This window comes from Odontesthes bonariensis, chromosome 12 (genome assembly GCF_027942865.1).
Source record: "Odontesthes bonariensis isolate fOdoBon6 chromosome 12, fOdoBon6.hap1, whole genome shotgun sequence".
Lineage (NCBI taxonomy): Eukaryota > Metazoa > Chordata > Actinopteri > Atheriniformes > Atherinopsidae > Odontesthes > Odontesthes bonariensis.
In genome coordinates this window covers 321,006-345,000 of record NC_134517.1, presented here as the reverse complement: position 1 = coordinate 345,000, position 23,995 = coordinate 321,006, and the positions used below count along the sequence as shown (strand labels likewise).

General features: G+C 48.2%; 1 protein-coding gene across 3 annotated transcripts in view; it reads right to left on the bottom strand.

The window, feature by feature from the left end:
• slc37a1 (solute carrier family 37 member 1) overlaps positions 1-23,995 on the bottom strand; it is an 80,951-nt gene that overhangs the window by 26,230 nt on the left and 30,726 nt on the right. For all 3 annotated transcript variants that reach the window (XM_075478861.1, XM_075478860.1, XM_075478859.1), the window contains 2 exons: positions 23,798-23,850; positions 23,264-23,338 (listed from right to left, as the gene is read on the bottom strand). In XM_075478861.1, the coding sequence (XP_075334976.1) occupies positions 23,264-23,338; positions 23,798-23,850 (128 nt within the window). The remainder of the gene's footprint in view (positions 1-23,263; positions 23,339-23,797; positions 23,851-23,995) is intronic.

Below are 23,995 nucleotides of genomic sequence, written 5' to 3'. Positions count from 1 at the left end.
AACGTAATTCGTTCACGGAGCAGGGTACGCGCACAGGGGGAAGGAGGGGGAGGGAGGGGGAGGGAGGAGCAGATTGCAGTTTGATAGATGGCATCAGAATCCAATCATTCTGAACGGTCCGTTCAGTATGATTGGATAGTGTTTTTCCTAGATTGTACGTTCTAGAGGCCACTAAACCTTTTCATATTTGTGTCAAAACTTTTAATTAATTGGTTGCAATGGGTCGCCGAGGTGGTCAAAAAACTCCTCGGTGGCAAGGCCCCGGGGGTGGATGAGGTCCGTCCTGAGTTCCTCAAGGCTCTGGATGTTGTGGGGCTGTCTTGGTTGACACGCCTCTGCAGCATCGCATGGACATCGGGGGCAGTGCCTCTGGACTGGCAGATTGGGGTGGTGGTCCCCCTCTTTAAAAAGGGGGACCGGAGGGTATGTTCCAACTATAGGGGGATCACACTCCTCAGCCTCCCTGGTAAGGTCTTTTCGGGGGTACTGGAGAGGAGGATCCGACGGATAGTCGAATCTCGGATTCAGGGAGGTACCTCCCTGGTAAGGTCTATTCGGGGGTACTGGAGAGGAGAATCCGCCGGATAGTCGAATCTCGGATTCAGGAGGTGCAGTGTGGTTTTCGTCCTGGCCGTGGAACAGTGGACCAGCTCTATACCCTCCGCAGGATCCTGGAGGGTGCATGGGAGTTCGCCCAACCGGTCTACATGTGTTTTGTGGACTTGGAGAAGGCGTTCGACCGTGTCCCTCGGGGACTCTTGTGGGGGGTGCTCCGGGAGTATGGAGTGCCGGACTCCTTGATACAGGCTGTTCGGTCCCTGTATGACCGGTGTAAGAGTTTGGTCCGCATTGCCGGCAGTAAGTCGGACATGTTTCCTGTGAGGGTTGAACTCCGTCAGGGCTGCCCTTTGTCACCGATTCTGTTCATAGTTTTTATGGACAGAATTTCTAGGCGCAGCCAGGGCGTTGAGGGGGTCCGGTTTGGCGACCTCAGAATCGGGTCTCTGCTTTTTGCGGACGATTTGGTTCTGCTGGCGTCCTCAGGCCGTGACCTTCAGCTCTCACTGGAGCGGTTTGCAGCCGAGTGTGAAGCGGCTGGGATGAGAATCAGCACCTCCAAATCCGAGACCATGGTCCTCGGCCGGAAAAGGGTGGAATGCTCTCTCCGGGTCGGGAATGAGATCCTTCCCCAAGTGGAGGAGTTCAAGTATCTCGGGGTCTTGTTCACGAGTGAGGGACGAATGGAGCAGGAGATTGACAGACAGATCGGTGCGGCGTCTGCAGTGATGCGGGCTCTGCACCGGCCCGTCGTGGTGAAGAAGGAGCTGAGCCAGAAGGCGAAGCTCTCGATTTACCGGTCAATCTATGTTCCTATCCTCACCTATGGTCACGAGCTGTGGGTAGTGACCGAAAGAACGAGATCGCGAATACAAGCGGCCGAAATGAGTTTCCTCCGCAGGGTGTCTGGGCTCTCCCTTAGAGATAGGGTGAGAAGCTCGGTCATCCGGGAGGGGCTCGGAGTAGAACCGCTGCTCCTCCGCATCCAGAGGAGTCAGATGAGGTGGCTCGGGCATCTGGTTAAAATGCCTCCTGGACGCCTCCCCGGTGAGGTGTTCCGGGCCCGTCCCACTGGGAGGAGGCCCCGGGGAAGACCCAGGACACGTTGGAGAGACTATGTTTCTCGGCTGGCCTGGGAACGCCTCGGGGTCCCCCCGGAAGAGCTGGAGGAAGTGGCCGGGGACAGGGACGTCTGGGTCTCTTTGCTCAAGCTGCTGCCCCCGCGACCCGATCCCCGGACCAGCGGAAGATGATGGATGGATGGATGGATGGATGGATGGTTGCAATGGGGGTGTGAAGAGTATTTCAAGCAATATGTAAAAAAATGTTCCAGAAAAAGATCCCCTACCCCACCTTTCAGGTTGCTGTAATTAAACCTTTACTTAAAAAACCTACTCTTGATTCAGAAGTGTTGGCTCATTATAGACCTATATCCAATCTCCCTTTTATGTCTGAAGTTCTTGAAAAAATAGTTGCAGCTCAGCTTTGTGATCATTTACACAGAAATAATCTGTTTGAAGAGTTTCAGACAGGATTCAGAGTGCATCATAGCACAGAAACTGCACTGCTGAAAGTTACCAATGATCTCCTCTTAGCCTCTGATAGCGGACTTGTGTCTGTGCTTGTCCTGTTGGATCTCAGTGCTGCATTTGATACGGTCGATCACAGTATCTTATTACACAGACTTGAACATGTTATTGGGATTAAAGGAACTGCATTAGGCTGGTTTAAGTCATATTTATCTGATAGATTTCAGTTTGTTCTTGTAAATGAAGAATCTTCCTCACACACCAGAGTAAGTCATGGAGTTCCTCAGGGTTCTGTGCTTGGACCGATTCTTTTCACTTTATACATGCTTCCATTAGGTAACATTATTAGACAGCATGGCATAAATTTCCATTGCTATGCTGATGATACTCAGCTGTACTTATCTATAAAACCAGATGAACCCAATAGGTTGGTCAGACTACAAGCATGTCTTAAAGACATAAAGACCTGGATGACTCAGAACTGTCTGCTTCTAAATTCAGACAAAACTGAAGTCGTTATCTTTGGACCTGAGCGCTTCAGGGAGAAATTGTCTAGCTATATAGTTACTCTAGATGGTATTTCCTTGGCTTATAGTTCTACAGTGAGGAACCTTGGAGTTATTTTTGACCAGAACTTATCATTTGACTCGCATATAAAACAGGTTTCTAGGACTGCCTTCTTTCATCTTCGTAATATTGTTAAAATCGGAACATTCTGTCTCAGAGTGATGCAGAAAAACTAATTCATGCATTTGTTACTTCAGGATTGGACTGCTGTAATTCTTTATTATTGGGCTGTCCCACATATTCTCTGAAAAGCCTCCAGCTGATCCAAAATGCTGCAGCCAGAGTTTTGATGAGAACTAACAGGAGAGATCATATTTCTCCAGTTTTAGCTTCTCTTCATTGGCTCCCTGTTAAATTCAGAATAGAATTTAAGATTCTTCTCCTCACATATAAAGCTCTTAATGACCGAGCTCCATCATATCTTAAAGATCTCATTGTAAGATATTTTCCTAACAGAGCACTTCGTTCCCAAACTGCAGGTTTACTTGAGGTTCCCAGAGTTTCTAAAAGTAGAATGGGAGGCAGAGCCTTCAGTTATCAGGCCCCTCTCTTGTGGAATAAACTGCCAGTAAATGTCCGGGAAGCAGACACCCTTTCCACTTTTAAGACCAGGCTTAAAACTTTCCTTTTTTATAAAGCTTATAGTTAGGGATGGCTCAGGTGATCCTGAAACATCCCATAGTTAAGCTGCTATAGGCCTAGACTGATGGGGGGCCTCATCTGTCACACCTTTCCTCACTTTACTCTCTTTATGTATATGTGACATTATTGTGGTCATTAACTCGTGTTTCCCTGTCCCAACAGATATCCTTTGAATGGTGCCTCAGGACGGGAGATTGGACTGAAGACAGGTTTCAGTGCAATCTGTTGGTTTTCTTAGCTAGGAAATTGTTTTTGAATTGGCTCTATATGAACGAATTGGATTATTTTATGAATTATGATTATTATTAATTAATTGAATTCCAATTGGCTTGAATTGGACTTTATTATCTAAGTGCCTTGAGATGACATTTGTTGTATTTGGCGCTAAATAAATAAACTGAATTGAAAATTGAATGGAGGCTTCAGTGTCTGTTCCTCCTGAACTGCAGCCAGGAGTTCAAAGTTATTCATATCTGACTTTGAATCAGAAGAGTTCATGAGACACTGACTGAGACACACTGAGACACACTGACTGAGACACACAGACACACTGACTGAAACACATTGACTGAGACACACTGACTGAGACACATTGACTGAGACACACAGACACACTGACTGAGACACACTGACTGAGACACACTGAGACAAACTGACTGAGACACACAGACACACTGACTGAAACACATTGACTGAGACACACTGACTGAGACACATTGACTGAGACACACAGACACACTGACTGAGACACACTGAGACACACTGACTGAAACACACTGAGACACACTGACTGAGACACACAGACACACTGACTGAGACACATTGACTGAGACACACAGACACACTGACTGAGACACACTGAGACACACTGAGACACACTGACTGAAACACACTGAGACACACTGACTGAGACACACAGACACACTGACTGAGACACACTGACTGAGACACACAGACACACTGAGACACAGTGACTGAGACACATTGACTGAGACACACTGAGACACTGACTGAGACACACTGAGACACACTGACTGAAACACACTGAGACACACTGACTGAGACAAACAGACACACTGACTGAGACACACTGACTGAGACACATAGACACACTGAGACACACTGACTGAGACACACTGACTGAAACACACTGAGACATACTGACTGAAACACACTGAGACACACTGACTGAGACACACAGACACACTGACTGAGACACACTGAGACACACTGACTGAAACACACTGAGACACACTGACTGAGACACACAGACACACTGACTGAGACACATTGACTGAGACACACTGAGACACACTGACTGAGACACACTGACTGAAACACACTGAGACACACTGACTGAGACACATTGACTGAGACACACTGAGACACACTGACTGAGACACACAGACACACTGAGACACACTGACTGAGACACACTGACTGAGACACACAGACACACAGACTGAGACACATTGACTGAGACACACTGACTGAGACACACTGAGACACACTGACTGAGACACACAGACACACAGACTGAGACACATTGACTGAGACACACTGACTGAGACACATTGACTGAGACACACTGACTGAGACGCATTGACTGAGACGCATTGACTGAGACGCACTGACTGAGACACACTGACTGAGACACACTGACTGAGACGCAAAGACACACTGAGACACACTGACTGAGACACATTGACTGAGACACACAGACACACTGACTGAGACACACTGAGACACACTGACTGAAACACACTGAGACACACTGACTGAGACACACAGACACACTGACTGAGACACATTGACTGAGACACACTGAGACACACTGACTGAGACACACTGACTGAGACACACTGACTGAGACACACTGACTGAGACACTGAGACACACTGACTGAGACACACTGACTGAGACACACTGACTGAGACACACTGACTGAGACGCACTGACTGAGACGCACTGACTGAGACACACTGACTGAGACACATTGACTGAGACACACAGACTGAGACACACAGACTGAGACACACTGACTGAGACACATTGACTGAGACACACTGACACACTGACTGAGACACACTGACTGAGACACATTGACTGAGACACACAGACTGAGACACACTGACTGAGACACACTGACTGAGACACATTGACTGAGACACACAGACTGAGACACACTGACTGAGACACATTGACTGAGACACACAGACTGAGACACACTGACTGAGACACACTGACTGAGACACACTGAGACAAACTGACTGAGACACACAGACACACTGACTGAAACACATTGACTGAGACACACTGACTGAGACACATTGACTGAGACACACAGACACACTGACTGAGACACACTGACTGAGACACACTGAGACACACTGACTGAAACACACTGAGACACACTGACTGAGACACACAGACACACTGACTGAGACACATTGACTGAGACACACTGACTGAGACACACAGACACACAGACACACTGACTGAGACACACAGACACACAGACACACTGAGACACACTGACTGAAACACACTGAGACACACTGACTGAGACACACAGACACACTGACTGAGACACATTGACTGAGACACACAGACACACAGACACACTGACTGAGACACACAGACACACTGACTGAGACACACTGAGACACACTGACTGAAACACACTGAGACACACTGACTGAGACACACAGACACACTGACTGAGACACATTGACTGAGACACACAGACACACTGACTGAGACACACTGAGACACACTGACTGAAACACACTGAGACACACTGACTGAGACACACAGACACACTGACTGAGACACACTGACTGAGACACACAGACACACTGAGACACACTGACTGAGACACATTGACTGAGACACACTGAGACACTGACTGAGACACACTGAGACACACTGACTGAAACACACTGAGACACACTGACTGAGACAAACAGACACACTGACTGAGACACACTGACTGAGACACACAGACACACTGAGACACACTGACTGAGACACACTGACTGAAACACACTGAGACATACTGACTGAAACACACTGAGACACACTGACTGAGACACACAGACACACTGACTGAGACACACTGAGACACACTGACTGAAACACACTGAGACACACTGACTGAGACACACAGACACACTGACTGAGACACATTGACTGAGACACACTGAGACACACTGACTGAGACACACTGACTGAAACACACTGAGACACACTGACTGAGACACAGAGACACACTGACTGAGACACATTGACTGAGACACACTGAGACACACTGACTGAGACACACAGACACACTGAGACACACTGACTGAGACACACAGACACACAGACTGAGACACATTGACTGAGACACACTGACTGAGACACACTGAGACACACTGACTGAGACACACAGACACACAGACTGAGACACATTGACTGAGACACACTGACTGAGACACATTGACTGAGACACACTGACTGAGACGCATTGACTGAGACGCATTGACTGAGACGCACTGACTGAGACACACTGACTGAGACACACTGACTGAGACGCAAAGACACACTGAGACACACTGACTGAGACACACTGACTGAAACACACTGAGACACACTGACTGAGACACATTGACTGAGACACACTGAGACACACTGACTGAGACACACAGACACACTGAGACACACTGACTGAGACACACTGACTGAGACACACAGACACACAGACTGAGACACATTGACTGAGACACACTGACTGAGACACACTGAGACACACTGACTGAGACACACAGACACACAGACTGAGACACATTGACTGAGACACACTGACTGAGACACATTGACTGAGACACACTGACTGAGACGCATTGACTGAGACGCATTGACTGAGACGCACTGACTGAGACACACTGACTGAGACACACTGACTGAGACGCAAAGACACACTGAGACACACTGACTGAGACACATTGACTGAGACACACAGACACACTGACTGAGACACACTGAGACACACTGACTGAAACACACTGAGACACACTGACTGAGACACACAGACACACTGACTGAGACACATTGACTGAGACACACTGAGACACACTGACTGAGACACACTGACTGAGACACACTGACTGAGACACACTGACTGAGACACTGAGACACACTGACTGAGACACACTGACTGAGACACACTGACTGAGACACACTGACTGAGACGCACTGACTGAGACGCACTGACTGAGACACACTGACTGAGACACATTGACTGAGACACACAGACTGAGACACACAGACTGAGACACACTGACTGAGACACATTGACTGAGACACACTGACACACTGACTGAGACACACTGACTGAGACACATTGACTGAGACACACAGACTGAGACACACTGACTGAGACACACTGACTGAGACACATTGACTGAGACACACAGACTGAGACACACTGACTGAGACACATTGACTGAGACACACAGACTGAGACACACTGACTGAGACACACTGACTGAGACACACTGAGACAAACTGACTGAGACACACAGACACACTGACTGAAACACATTGACTGAGACACACTGACTGAGACACATTGACTGAGACACACAGACACACTGACTGAGACACACTGACTGAGACACACTGAGACACACTGACTGAAACACACTGAGACACACTGACTGAGACACACAGACACACTGACTGAGACACATTGACTGAGACACACTGACTGAGACACACAGACACACAGACACACTGACTGAGACACACAGACACACAGACACACTGAGACACACTGACTGAAACACACTGAGACACACTGACTGAGACACACAGACACACTGACTGAGACACATTGACTGAGACACACAGACACACAGACACACTGACTGAGACACACAGACACACTGACTGAGACACACTGAGACACACTGACTGAAACACACTGAGACACACTGACTGAGACACACAGACACACTGACTGAGACACATTGACTGAGACACACAGACACACTGACTGAGACACACTGAGACACACTGACTGAAACACACTGAGACACACTGACTGAGACACACAGACACACTGACTGAGACACACTGACTGAGACACACAGACACACTGAGACACACTGACTGAGACACATTGACTGAGACACACTGAGACACTGACTGAGACACACTGAGACACACTGACTGAAACACACTGAGACACACTGACTGAGACAAACAGACACACTGACTGAGACACACTGACTGAGACACACAGACACACTGAGACACACTGACTGAGACACACTGACTGAAACACACTGAGACATACTGACTGAAACACACTGAGACACACTGACTGAGACACACAGACACACTGACTGAGACACACTGAGACACACTGACTGAAACACACTGAGACACACTGACTGAGACACACAGACACACTGACTGAGACACATTGACTGAGACACACTGAGACACACTGACTGAGACACACTGACTGAAACACACTGAGACACACTGACTGAGACACAGAGACACACTGACTGAGACACATTGACTGAGACACACTGAGACACACTGACTGAGACACACAGACACACTGAGACACACTGACTGAGACACACAGACACACAGACTGAGACACATTGACTGAGACACACTGACTGAGACACACTGAGACACACTGACTGAGACACACAGACACACAGACTGAGACACATTGACTGAGACACACTGACTGAGACACATTGACTGAGACACACTGACTGAGACGCATTGACTGAGACGCATTGACTGAGACGCACTGACTGAGACACACTGACTGAGACACACTGACTGAGACGCAAAGACACACTGAGACACACTGACTGAGACACATTGACTGAGACACACAGACACACTGACTGAGACACACTGAGACACACTGACTGAAACACACTGAGACACACTGACTGAGACACACAGACACACTGACTGAGACACATTGACTGAGACACACTGAGACACACTGACTGAGACACACTGACTGAGACACACAGACACACTGACTGAGACACACTGACTGAGACACACTGACTGAGACACTGAGACACACTGACTGAGACACACTGACTGAGACACACTGACTGAGACGCACTGACTGAGACGCACTGACTGAGACACACTGACTGAGACACATTGACTGAGACACACAGACTGAGACACACAGACTGAGACACACTGACTGAGACACATTGACTGAGACACACTGACACACTGACTGAGACACACTGACTGAGACACATTGACTGAGACACACAGACTGAGACACACTGACTGAGACACACTGACTGAGACACATTGACTGAGACACACAGACTGAGACACACTGACTGAGACACATTGACTGAGACACACAGACTGAGACACACTGACTGAGACACACTGACTGAGACACACTGAGACAAACTGACTGAGACACACAGACACACTGACTGAAACACATTGACTGAGACACACTGACTGAGACACATTGACTGAGACACACAGACACACTGACTGAGACACACTGACTGAGACACACTGAGACACACTGACTGAAACACACTGAGACACACTGACTGAGACACACAGACACACTGACTGAGACACATTGACTGAGACACACTGACTGAGACACACAGACACACAGACACACTGACTGAGACACACAGACACACAGACACACTGAGACACACTGACTGAAACACACTGAGACACACTGACTGAGACACACAGACACACTGACTGAGACACATTGACTGAGACACACTGACTGAGACACACAGACACACAGACACACTGACTGAGACACACAGACACACAGACACACTGAGACACACTGACTGAAACACACTGAGACACACTGACTGAGACACACAGACACACTGACTGAGACACATTGACTGAGACACACAGACACACAGACACACTGACTGAGACACACAGACACACTGACTGAGACACACTGAGACACACTGACTGAAACACACTGAGACACACTGACTGAGACACACAGACACACTGACTGAGACACATTGACTGAGACACACAGACACACTGACTGAGACACACTGAGACACACTGACTGAAACACACTGAGACACACTGACTGAGACACACAGACACACTGACTGAGACACACTGACTGAGACACACAGACACACTGAGACACACTGACTGAGACACATTGACTGAGACACACTGAGACACTGACTGAGACACACTGAGACACACTGACTGAAACACACTGAGACACACTGACTGAGACAAACAGACACACTGACTGAGACACACTGACTGAGACACACAGACACACTGAGACACACTGACTGAGACACACTGACTGAAACACACTGAGACATACTGACTGAAACACACTGAGACACACTGACTGAGACACACAGACACACTGACTGAGACACACTGAGACACACTGACTGAAACACACTGAGACACACTGACTGAGACACACAGACACACTGACTGAGACACATTGACTGAGACAAACTGAGACACACTGACTGAGACACACTGACTGAAACACACTGAGACACACTGACTGAGACACAGAGACACACTGACTGAGACACATTGACTGAGACACACTGAGACACACTGACTGAGACACACAGACACACTGAGACACACTGACTGAGACACACTGACTGAGACACACAGACACACTGAGACACATTGACTGAGACACACTGACTGAGACACACTGAGACACACTGACTGAGACACACAGACACACAGACTGAGACACATTGACTGAGACACACTGACTGAGACACATTGACTGAGACACACTGACTGAGACGCATTGACTGAGACGCATTGACTGAGACGCACTGACTGAGACACACTGACTGAGACACACTGACTGAGACACAAAGACACACTGAGACACACTGACTGAGACACATTGACTGAGACACACAGACACACTGACTGAGACACACTGAGACACACTGACTGAAACACACTGAGACACACTGACTGAGACACACAGACACACTGACTGAGACACATTGACTGAGACACACTGAGACACACTGACTGAGACACACTGACTGAGACACACAGACACACTGACTGAGACACACTGACTGAGACACACTGACTGAGACACTGAGACACACTGACTGAGACACACTGACTGAGACGCACTGACTGAGACACACTGACTGAGACACATTGACTGAGACACACAGACTGAGACACACAGACTGAGACACACTGACTGAGACACATTGACTGAGACACACTGACACACTGACTGAGACACACTGACTGAGACACATTGACTGAGACACACTGACTGAGACACACTGACTGAGACACACTGACTGAGACACATTGACTGAGACACACAGACTGAGACACACTGACTGAGACACACTGACTGAGACACATTGACTGAGACACACAGACTGAGACACACTGACTGAGACACATTGACTGAGACACACAGACTGAGACACACTGACTGAGACACACTGACTGAGACACATTGACTGAGACACACAGACTGAGACACACTGACTGAGACACACAGACACACTGACAGACACACTGACTGAGACACACAGACACATTGACTGAGACGCACTGACTGAGACACACTGAGACACACAGACACACTGACTGAGACACACTGACTGAGACATACAGACACACTGACTGAGACACATTGACTGAGACACACAGACACACTGACTGAGACACACTGACTGAGACACACTGAGACACACTGACTGAAACACACTGAGACACACTGACTGAGACACACAGACACACTGACTGAGACACATTGACTGAGACACACTGACTGAGACACACCGAGACAGACTGACTGAAACACACTGAGACACACTGACTGATACAAACAGACACACTGACTGAGACACATTGACTGAGACACACTGACTGAGACACACTGAGACACACTGACTGAAACACACTGAGACACACTGACTGAGACACACAGACACACTGACTGAGACACATTGACTGAGACACACAGACACACTGACTGAGACACACAGACACACTGAGACATACTGACTGAGACACACTGACTGAGACACACTGAGACACACAGACTGAAACACACTGAGACACATTGACTGAGACACACTGAGACACACTGACTGAAACACACTGAGACACATTGACTGATACACACAGACACACTGACTGAGACACACAGACACACAGACTGAGACACATTGACTGAGACACACTGAGACACACTGACTGAGACACACTGACTGAGACACACTGAGACACACTGACTGAGACACACTGACTGAGACACACTGAGACACATTGACTGAGACACACAGACACACAGACTGAGACACACTGACTGAGACACATTGACTGAGACACATTGACTGAGACACACTGACTGAGACGCACTGACTGAGACACACTGACTGAGACACACTGACACACTGACTGAGACACACTGAGACACACTGACTGAGACACACTGACTGATACAAACAGACACACTGACTGAGACACATTGACTGAGACACACTGACTGAGACACACTGAGACACACTGACTGAGACACACAGACACACTGACTGAGACACACTGAGACACACTGACTGAGACACATTGACTGAGACACACAGACACACTGACTGAGACACACTGACTGAGACACACTGAGACACACTGACTGAGACACATTGACTGAGACACACAGACACACTGACTGAGACACACTGACTGATACAAACAGACACACTGACTGAGACACATTGACTGAGACACACTGACTGAGACACACTGAGACACACTGACTGAAACACACTGAGACACACTGACTGAGACACACAGACACACTGACTGAGACACATTGACTGAGACACACAGACACACTGACTGAGACACACTGACTGAGACACACTGAGACACACAGACTGAAACACACTGAGACACATTGACTGAGACACATTGACTGATACACACAGACACACTGACTGAGACACACAGACACACAGACTGAGACACATTGACTGAGACACACTGAGACACACTGACTGAGACACACTGACTGAGACACACTGACTGAGACACACTGAGACACACTGACTGAGACACACTGACTGAGACACATTGACTGAGACACACAGACACACAGACTGAGACACACTGACTGAGACACATTGACTGAGACACATTGACTGAGACACACTGACTGAGACACACTGACTGAGACACACTGACTGAGACACATTGACTGAGACACACAGACACACTGACTGAGACACACTGACTGAGACACACAGACACACTGACTGAGACACACTGACTGAGACACACAGACACACTGACTGAGACACATTGACTGAGACACACTGAGACACACAGACTGAGACACACTGAGACACACTGACTGAGACACACAGACACACTGACTGAAACACACTGAGACACACTGACTGAGACACACTGACTGAGACACACTGAGACACACTGACACACTGACTGAGACACACTGAGACACACAGACTGAGACACACTGACTGAGACACACAGACACACTGACTGAGACACACATACTGAGACACACTGAGACACACTGACTGAAACACACTGAGACACACTGACTGAGACACACAGACACACTGACTGAGACACATTGACTGAGACACACTGACTGAGACACACTGAGACACACTGACTGAAACACACTGAGACACACTGACTGAGACACACAGACGCACTGACTGAGACACACTGACTGAGACACACTGACACACTGACTGAGACACACTGAGACACACTGACTGAGACACATTGACTGAGACACACAGACACACTGACTGAGAAACATTGACTGAGACACACAGACTGAGACACACAGACTGAGACACACTGACTGAGACACATTGACTGAGACACACTGACACACTGACTGAGACACACTGACTGAGACACACTGACTGAGACACACTGACTGAGACACATTGACTGAGACACACAGACTGAGACACACTGACTGAGACACACTGACTGAGACACACTGACTGAGACACATTGACTGAGACACACAGACTGAGACACACTGACTGAGACACACTGACTGAGACACACTGACTGAGACACACTGACTGAGACACACAGACTGAGACACACTGACTGAGACACACTGACACACTGACTGAGACACACAGACTGAGACACACTGACTGAGACACACAGACACACTGACAGACACACTGACTGAGACACACAGACACACTGACTGAGACACACAGACACATTGACTGAGACGCACTGACTGAGACACACTGAGACACACAGACACACTGACTGAGACACACTGACTGAGACATACAGACACACTGACTGAGACACATTGACTGAGACACACAGACACACTGACTGAGACACACTGACTGAGACACACTGAGACACACTGACTGAAACACACTGAGACACACTGACTGAGACACACAGACACACTGACTGAGACACATTGACTGAGACACACTGACTGAGACACACCGAGACAGACTGACTGAAACACACTGAGACACACTGACTGATACAAACAGACACACTGACTGAGACACATTGACTGAGACACACTGAGACACACTGAGACACACTGACTGAGACACACAGACACACTGACTGAGACACATTGACTGAGACACACAGACACACTGACTGAGACACATTGACTGAGACACACTGAGACACACTGACTGAGACACACAGACACACTGAGACACACTGACTGAGACACACTGACTGAGACACACTGAGACACACAGACTGAAACACACTGAGACACATTGACTGAGACACATTGACTGAGACACACTGAGACACACTGACTGAAACACACTGAGACACATTGACTGATACACACAGACACACTGACTGAGACACACAGACACACAGACTGAGACACATTGACTGAGACACACTGAGACACACTGACTGAGACACACTGACTGAAACACACTGAGACACACTGACTGAGACACAGAGACACACTGACTGAGACACATTGACTGAGACACACTGAGACACACTGACTGAGACACACAGACACACTGAGACACACTGACTGAGACACACTGACTGAGACACACAGACACACAGACTGAGACACATTGACTGAGACACACTGACTGAGACGCACTGACTGAGACGCATTGACTGAGACGCACTGACTGAGACACACTGACTGAGACACACTGACTGAGACACAAAGACACACTGAGACACACTGACTGAGACACATTGACTGAGACACACAGACACACTGACTGAGACACACTGAGACACACTGACTGAAACACACTGAGACACACTGACTGAGACACACAGACACACTGACTGAGACACATTGACTGAGACACACTGAGACACACTGACTGAGACACACTGACTGAGACACACAGACACACTGACTGAGACACACTGACTGAGACACACTGACTGAGACACTGAGACACACTGACTGAGACACACTGACTGAGACACACTGACTGAGACGCACTGACTGAGACGCACTGACTGAGACGCACTGACTGAGACACACTGACTGAGACACATTGACTGAGACACACAGACTGAGACACACTGACTGAGACACACTGACTGAGACACATTGACTGAGACACACTGACACACTGACTGAGACACACTGACTGAGACACATTGACTGAGACACACAGACTGAGACACACTGACTGAGACACACTGACTGAGACACATTGACTGAGACACACAGACTGAGACACACTGACTGAGACACATTGACTGAGACACACAGACTAAGACACACTGACTGAGACACACTGACTGAGACACATTGACTGAGACACACAGACTGAGACACACTGACTGAGACACACAGACACACTGACAGACACACTGACTGAGACACACAGACACACTGACTGAGACACACAGACACATTGACTGAGACGCACTGACTGAGACACACTGAGACACACAGACACACTGACTGAGACACACTGACTGAGACATACAGACACACTGACTGAGACACATTGACTGAGACACACAGACACACTGACTGAGACACACTGACTGAGACACACTGAGACACACTGACTGAAACACACTGAGACACACTGACTGAGACACACAGACACACTGACTGAGACACATTGACTGAGACACACTGACTGAGACACACCGAGACAGACTGACTGAAACACACTGAGACACACTGACTGATACAAACAGACACACTGACTGAGACACATTGACTGAGACACACTGACTGAGACACACTGAGACACACTGACTGAAACACACTGAGACACACTGACTGAGACACACAGACACACTGACTGAGACACATTGACTGAGACACACAGACACACTGACTGAGACACACTGACTGAGACACACAGACACACTGAGACACACTGACTGAGACACACTGACTGAGACACACTGAGACACACAGACTGAAACACACTGAGACACACTGACTGAGACACACAGACACACTGACTGAGACACACTGAGACACACTGACTGAAACACACTGAGACACACAGACTGAGACACACTGACTGAGACACACAGACACACTGACTGAGACACATTGACTGAGACACACTGAGACACACTGACTGAGACACACTGACACACTGACTGAGACACACTGAGACACACTGACTGAGACACATTGACTGAGACACACTGACTGAGACACACTGACTGAGACACACAGACTGAGACACACTGAGACACTGACTGAGACACACTGACTGAGACACATTGACTGAGACACACAGACACACAGACTGAGACACACTGACTGAGACACACTGACTGAGACGCACTGACTGAGACACACAGACTGAGACACACAGACTGAGACACACTGACTGAGACACACTGACTGAGACACACTGACTGAGACACACAGACTGAGACACACTGACTGAGACACACTGACTGAGACACACTGACTGAGACACTGAGACACACTGACTGAGACACACTGACTGAGACACATTGACTGAGACACACAGACACACTGACTGAGACACACAGACACACTGACTGAGACACACTGACTGAGACACACAGACACACTGACTGAAACACACTGACTGAGACACACAGACACATTGACTGAGACACACTGACTGAGACACACAGACACACTGACTGAGACACATTGACTGAGACACACTGAGACACACAGACTGAGACACACTGAGACACACTGACTGAGACACACAGACACACTGACTGAAACACACTGAGACACACTGACTGAGACACACAGACACACTGACAGAGACACACTGACTGAGACACACTGAGACACACTGACACACTGACTGAGACACACTGAGACACACAGACTGAGACACACTGACTGAGACACACAGACACACTGACTGAGACACACTGACTGAGACACACTGAGACACACTGACTGAAACACACTGAGACACACTGACTGAGACACACAGACACACTGACTGAGACACATTGACTGAGACACACTGACTGAGACGCATTGACTGAGACGCACTGACTGAGACACACTGACTGAGACACACTGACTGAGACACACTGACTGAGACACACTGAGACACACTGACTGAGACACATTGACTGAGACACACAGACACACTGACTGAGACACACTGACTGAGACACACAGACACACTGACTGAGACACACAGACACATTGACTGAGACACACTGACTGAGACACACAGACACACTGACTGAGACACACTGACTGAGACACACTGAGACACACTGACTGAGACACATTGACTGAGACACACAGACACACTGACTGAGACACACTGACTGAGACACACAGACACACTGACTGAGACACACAGACACATTGACTGAGACACACTGACTGAGACACACAGACACACTGACTGAGACACATTGACTGAGACACACTGAGACACACAGACTGAGACACACTGAGACACACTGACTGAGACACACTGACTGAGACACACAGAAACACTGACTGAAACACACTGAGACACACTGACTGAGACACACAGACACACTGACTGAGACACACTGACTGAGACACACTGAGACACACTGACTGAGACACACTGAGACACACAGACTGAGACACACTGACTGAGACACACAGACTGAGACACACTGACTGAGACACACAGACACACTGACTGAGACACACTGACTGAGACACACTGAGACACACTGACTGAAACACACTGAGACACACTGACACACTGACTGAGACACACTGAGACACACTGACTGAGACACATTGACTGAGACACACTGAGACACACTGACTGAGACACACTGACTGAGACACACAGACTGAGACACACAGACACACTGACTGAGACACACTGACTGAGACACACTGAGACACACTGACTGAAACACACTGAGACACACTGACTGAGACACACTGACACACTGACTGAGACACACTGAGACACACTGACTGAAACACACTGAGACACACTGACTGAGACACATTGACTGAGACACACTGAGACACACTGACTGAGACACACTGACTGAGACACACTGAGACACACTGACTGAAACACACTGAGACACACTGACTGAGACACACAGACACACTGACTGAGACACACTGAGACACACTGACTGAAACACACTGAGACACACAGACTGAGACACACTGACTGAGACACACAGACACACTGACTGAGACACATTGACTGAGACACACTGAGACACACTGACTGAGACACACTGAGACACACTGACACACTGACTGAGACACACTGAGACACACTGACTGAGACACACTGACTGAGACACACAGACACACTGACTGAGACACACTGAGACACACTGACTGAAACACACTGAGACACACTGACTGAGACACACAGACACACTGACTGAGACACATTGACTGAGACACACTGACTGAGACACACTGACTGAGACACACAGACTGAGACACACTGACTGAGACACATTGACTGAGACACACAGACACACAGACTGAGACACACTGACTGAGACACTGAGACACACTGACTGAGACACACTGACTGAGACGCACTGACTGAGACGCACTGACTGAGACACACAGACTGAGACACACAGACTGAGACACACTGACTGAGACACACTGACTGAGACACATTGACTGAGACACATTGACTGAGACACACTGACTGAGACACACTGACTGAGACACATTGACTGAGACACACTGACTGAGACACACTGACTGAGACACACTGACTGAGACACACTGACTGAGACACTGAGACACACTGACTGAGACACACTGACTGAGACACATTGACTGAGACACACTGACTGAGACACACTGACTGAGACACACTGACTGAGACACACAGACTGAGACACACTGACTGAGACACACAGACTGAGACACACTGACTGAGACACACTGACTGAGACACACTGACACACTGACTGAGACACACAGACTGAGACACACAGACACACTGACTGAGACACACAGACACACTGACTGAGACACACAGACACACAGACACATTGACTGAGACACACTGAGACACACTGACTGAGACACATTGACTTAGACACACAGACTGAGACACACTGACTGAGACACACTGACACACTGACTGAGACACACTGACTGAGACACACAGACACACTGACTGAGACACACTGACTGAGACACAAAGACACACTGACTGAGACACACAGACACACTGACTGAGACACACTGACTGAGACACACAGACACACTGACTGAGACACACAGACACACTGACTGAGACACACTGAGACACTTTGACTGAGACACACTGACTGAGACACACAGACACACTGACTGAGACACACTGACTGAGACACACAGACACACTGACTGAGACAAACAGACTTAGACACACAGACTGAGACACACAGACTGAGACACACTGACTGAGACACACTGACTGAGACACACTTACTGAGACACACTGAGACACACTGACACACTGACTGAGACACACTGAGACACACTGACTGAGACACACTGACTGAGACACTGACTGAGACACACAGACACACTGACTGAGACACACTGACTGAGACACACAGACACACTGACTGAGACACATTGACTGAGACACACTGACTGAGACACACTGACTGAGACACACAGACTGAGACACACTGAGACACTGACTGAGACACACTGACTGAGACACACAGACACACAGACTGAGACACACTGACTGAGACACTGAGACACACTGACTGAGACACACTGACTGAGACACATTGACTGAGACACACAGACACACAGACTGAGACACACTGACTGAGACACACTGACTGAGACGCACTGACTGAGACGCACTGACTGAGACACACAGACTGAGACACACAGACTGAGACACACTGACTGAGACACACTGACTGAGACACACTGACTGAGACACATTGACTGAGACACACTGACTGAGACACACAGACTGAGACACACTGACTGAGACACTGAGACACACTGACTGAGACACACTGACACACTGACTGAGACACACAGACTGAGACACACTGACTGAGACACACTGACACACTGACTGAGACACACAGACTGAGACACACAGACACACTGACTGAGACACACAGACACACTGACTGAGACACACAGACACACAGACACATTGACTGAGACACACTGAGACACACTGACTGAGACACATTGACTTAGACACACAGACTGAGACACACAGACACACAGACACATTGACTGAGACACACTGAGACACACTGACTGAGACACATTGACTTAGACACACAGACTGAGACACACTGACTGAGACACACTGACACACTGACTGAGACACACTGACTGAGACACACAGACACACTGACTGAGACACACTGACTGAGACACAAAGACACACTGACTGAGACACACAGACACACTGACTGAGACACACTGACTGAGACACACTGACTGAGACACATTGACTGAGACACACTGACTGAGACACACTGACTGAGACACACAGACTGAGACACACTGAGACACTGACTGAGACACACTGACTGAGACACACAGACACACAGACTGAGACACACTGACTGAGACACTGAGACACACTGACTGAGACACACTGACTGAGACACACTGACTGAGACACACTGACTGAGACACATTGACTGAGACACATTGACTGAGACACACAGACACACAGACTGAGACACACAGACTGAGACACACTGACTGAGACGCACTGACTGAGACGCACTGACTGAGACACACAGACTGAGACACACAGACTGAGACACACAGACTGAGACACACTGACTGAGACACACTGACTGAGACACATTGACTGAGACACACTGACTGAGACACACAGACTGAGACACACTGACTGAGACACACTGACTGAGACACTGAGACACACTGACTGAGACACATTGACTGAGACACACTGACTGAGACACACTGACTGAGACACACTGACACACTGACTGAGACACATTGACTGAGACACACTGACTGAGACACACTGACTGAGACACACAGACTGAGACACACAGACACACTGACTGAGACACACAGACACACTGACTGAGACACACAGACACACTGACTGAGACACACAGACACATTGACTGAGACACACTGAGACACACTGACTGAGACACATTGACTGAGACACACAGACTGAGACACACTGACTGAGACACACTGACAAATTGACTGAGACACACTGACTGAGACACACAGACACACTGACTGAGACACACTGACTGAGACACACAGACACACTGACTGAGACACACAGACACACTGACTGAGACACACAGACACACTGACTGAGACACACAGACACACTGACTGAGACACACAGACACATTGACTGAGACACACTGAGACACACTGACTGAGACACATTGACTGAGACACACAGACTGAGACACACTGACACACTGACTGTGACACACAGACACACTGACTGAGACACACAGACACACTGACTGAGACACACAGACACACTGACTGAGACACACTGACTGAGACACACAGACACACTGACTGAGACACACTGAGACACTTTGACTGAGACACACTGACTGAGACACACAGACACACTGACTGAGACACACTGACTGAGACACACAGACACACTGACTGAGACACACTGACTGAGACACACAGACACACTGACTGAGACACACTGACTGAGACACATTGAGGAGGAGGAGGAATCACAGATTCCTGCTGTGATTCGTGTGGGATGGAAATGTTTTAATGCTAGATCTGTGCAATATGTTAGAATCCACCAACAAGCCATCAACTCATTACACACATTTTATTATTTTCACTGATTCTTCCAATAATGGCAGAGTTTATGATGGAAGTGGGAGGAAAGTCAGAGATGATAATGAAAGGACTGTCAGCACACAGAGCAGAAGGAGCTGAACACCTTTATTATTTACATACACGGCCTGTTTACTTTCACACAGCTCACACTTCAGTGCATTCCCCTTACCATATCCATTAATATCCATTAATATCCTTTAATGTCCATTAATGTCCATTAATATCCATTAATATCTATTCATTTTCCCCAGTTCAGGTTGCGGGGGCAACAGTGGGGTATATGATTCCCCTGCCTGTTCCGAGTTTCCTCCCAGTTGGATGTACCAAAAACATCCTCCAAAGAGGCCACCAGGAGGCATCCTACCCAGATCCCTGAACCCTTCCAGCTGACTGGGGGGATGTATGGTCCCCCCTGGCCTGGGAACACCCCCCAGGAGGAGCTGGACTCTGACGCTGGGGAGAGGAATGTCTGAGTTTCCCTCCTGAACCTGTTGCCTCCATGACCCAAACTGAGGAAAATGAATAACGTTGGATGGAATCAGCATCTCATCAACAACACTCACACATCGACCTTTACCTGCTTTTTGTTGTCCTTGTACTGCAGGTACACCTCAGCATGTCCGTTTGCTCCTCTCCATCTCTGAGCTGAAACCTGATGGAGCACAAAATGAATCCATGAGTTAAAACACCTGCTGTGGTCCACTTTGAATCCTCTTGAAAGACCAGAAGGTCTATTTTCCCAAAGAGCTTGGTACATCATTGAAACTAAGGAACAGAGATCACATGAGACTGTTTTTGGGAGTAATGTCCTGTATATCACACGTGCACGCACACACATCAGCAGCATCCTCAAACGGCCAAGGTTATGAAGTCAAATTAACTATCAGCTCTCTCCATCTGCATGTCACACTGAGCCGATAAGATGTGAAAGAAGAGGCAAAAAGAGACCATCAGAACAGTTTGTGACATCACAGGCAGAGCTCCCACATTTCTGACTCCTGAAGCTCATTCATCCCGTCTGAATGCTGCCTCAGTTACTAATGCAGAAAACATTGTTACATATCAGATAAGCAAGGATGCCCATAATTCATAGAAAAAGAAAAGCACTCACACTGTTGTTTCGGGACAAATTCTGGGCAGACATGTTTTTTAGGTCATTGGGATCTGCAGAGGGAAACAGATGTGAGATTAATATGATGCCTGTAACCTGCAAAGAGCTGAAAACTGACCGCTGCAGGTAACTCATTACACCAAGCCGTGCCCTCAGAGGCGTTATGAACACCTGAACAATGTGTTCACTTTGCTCCAC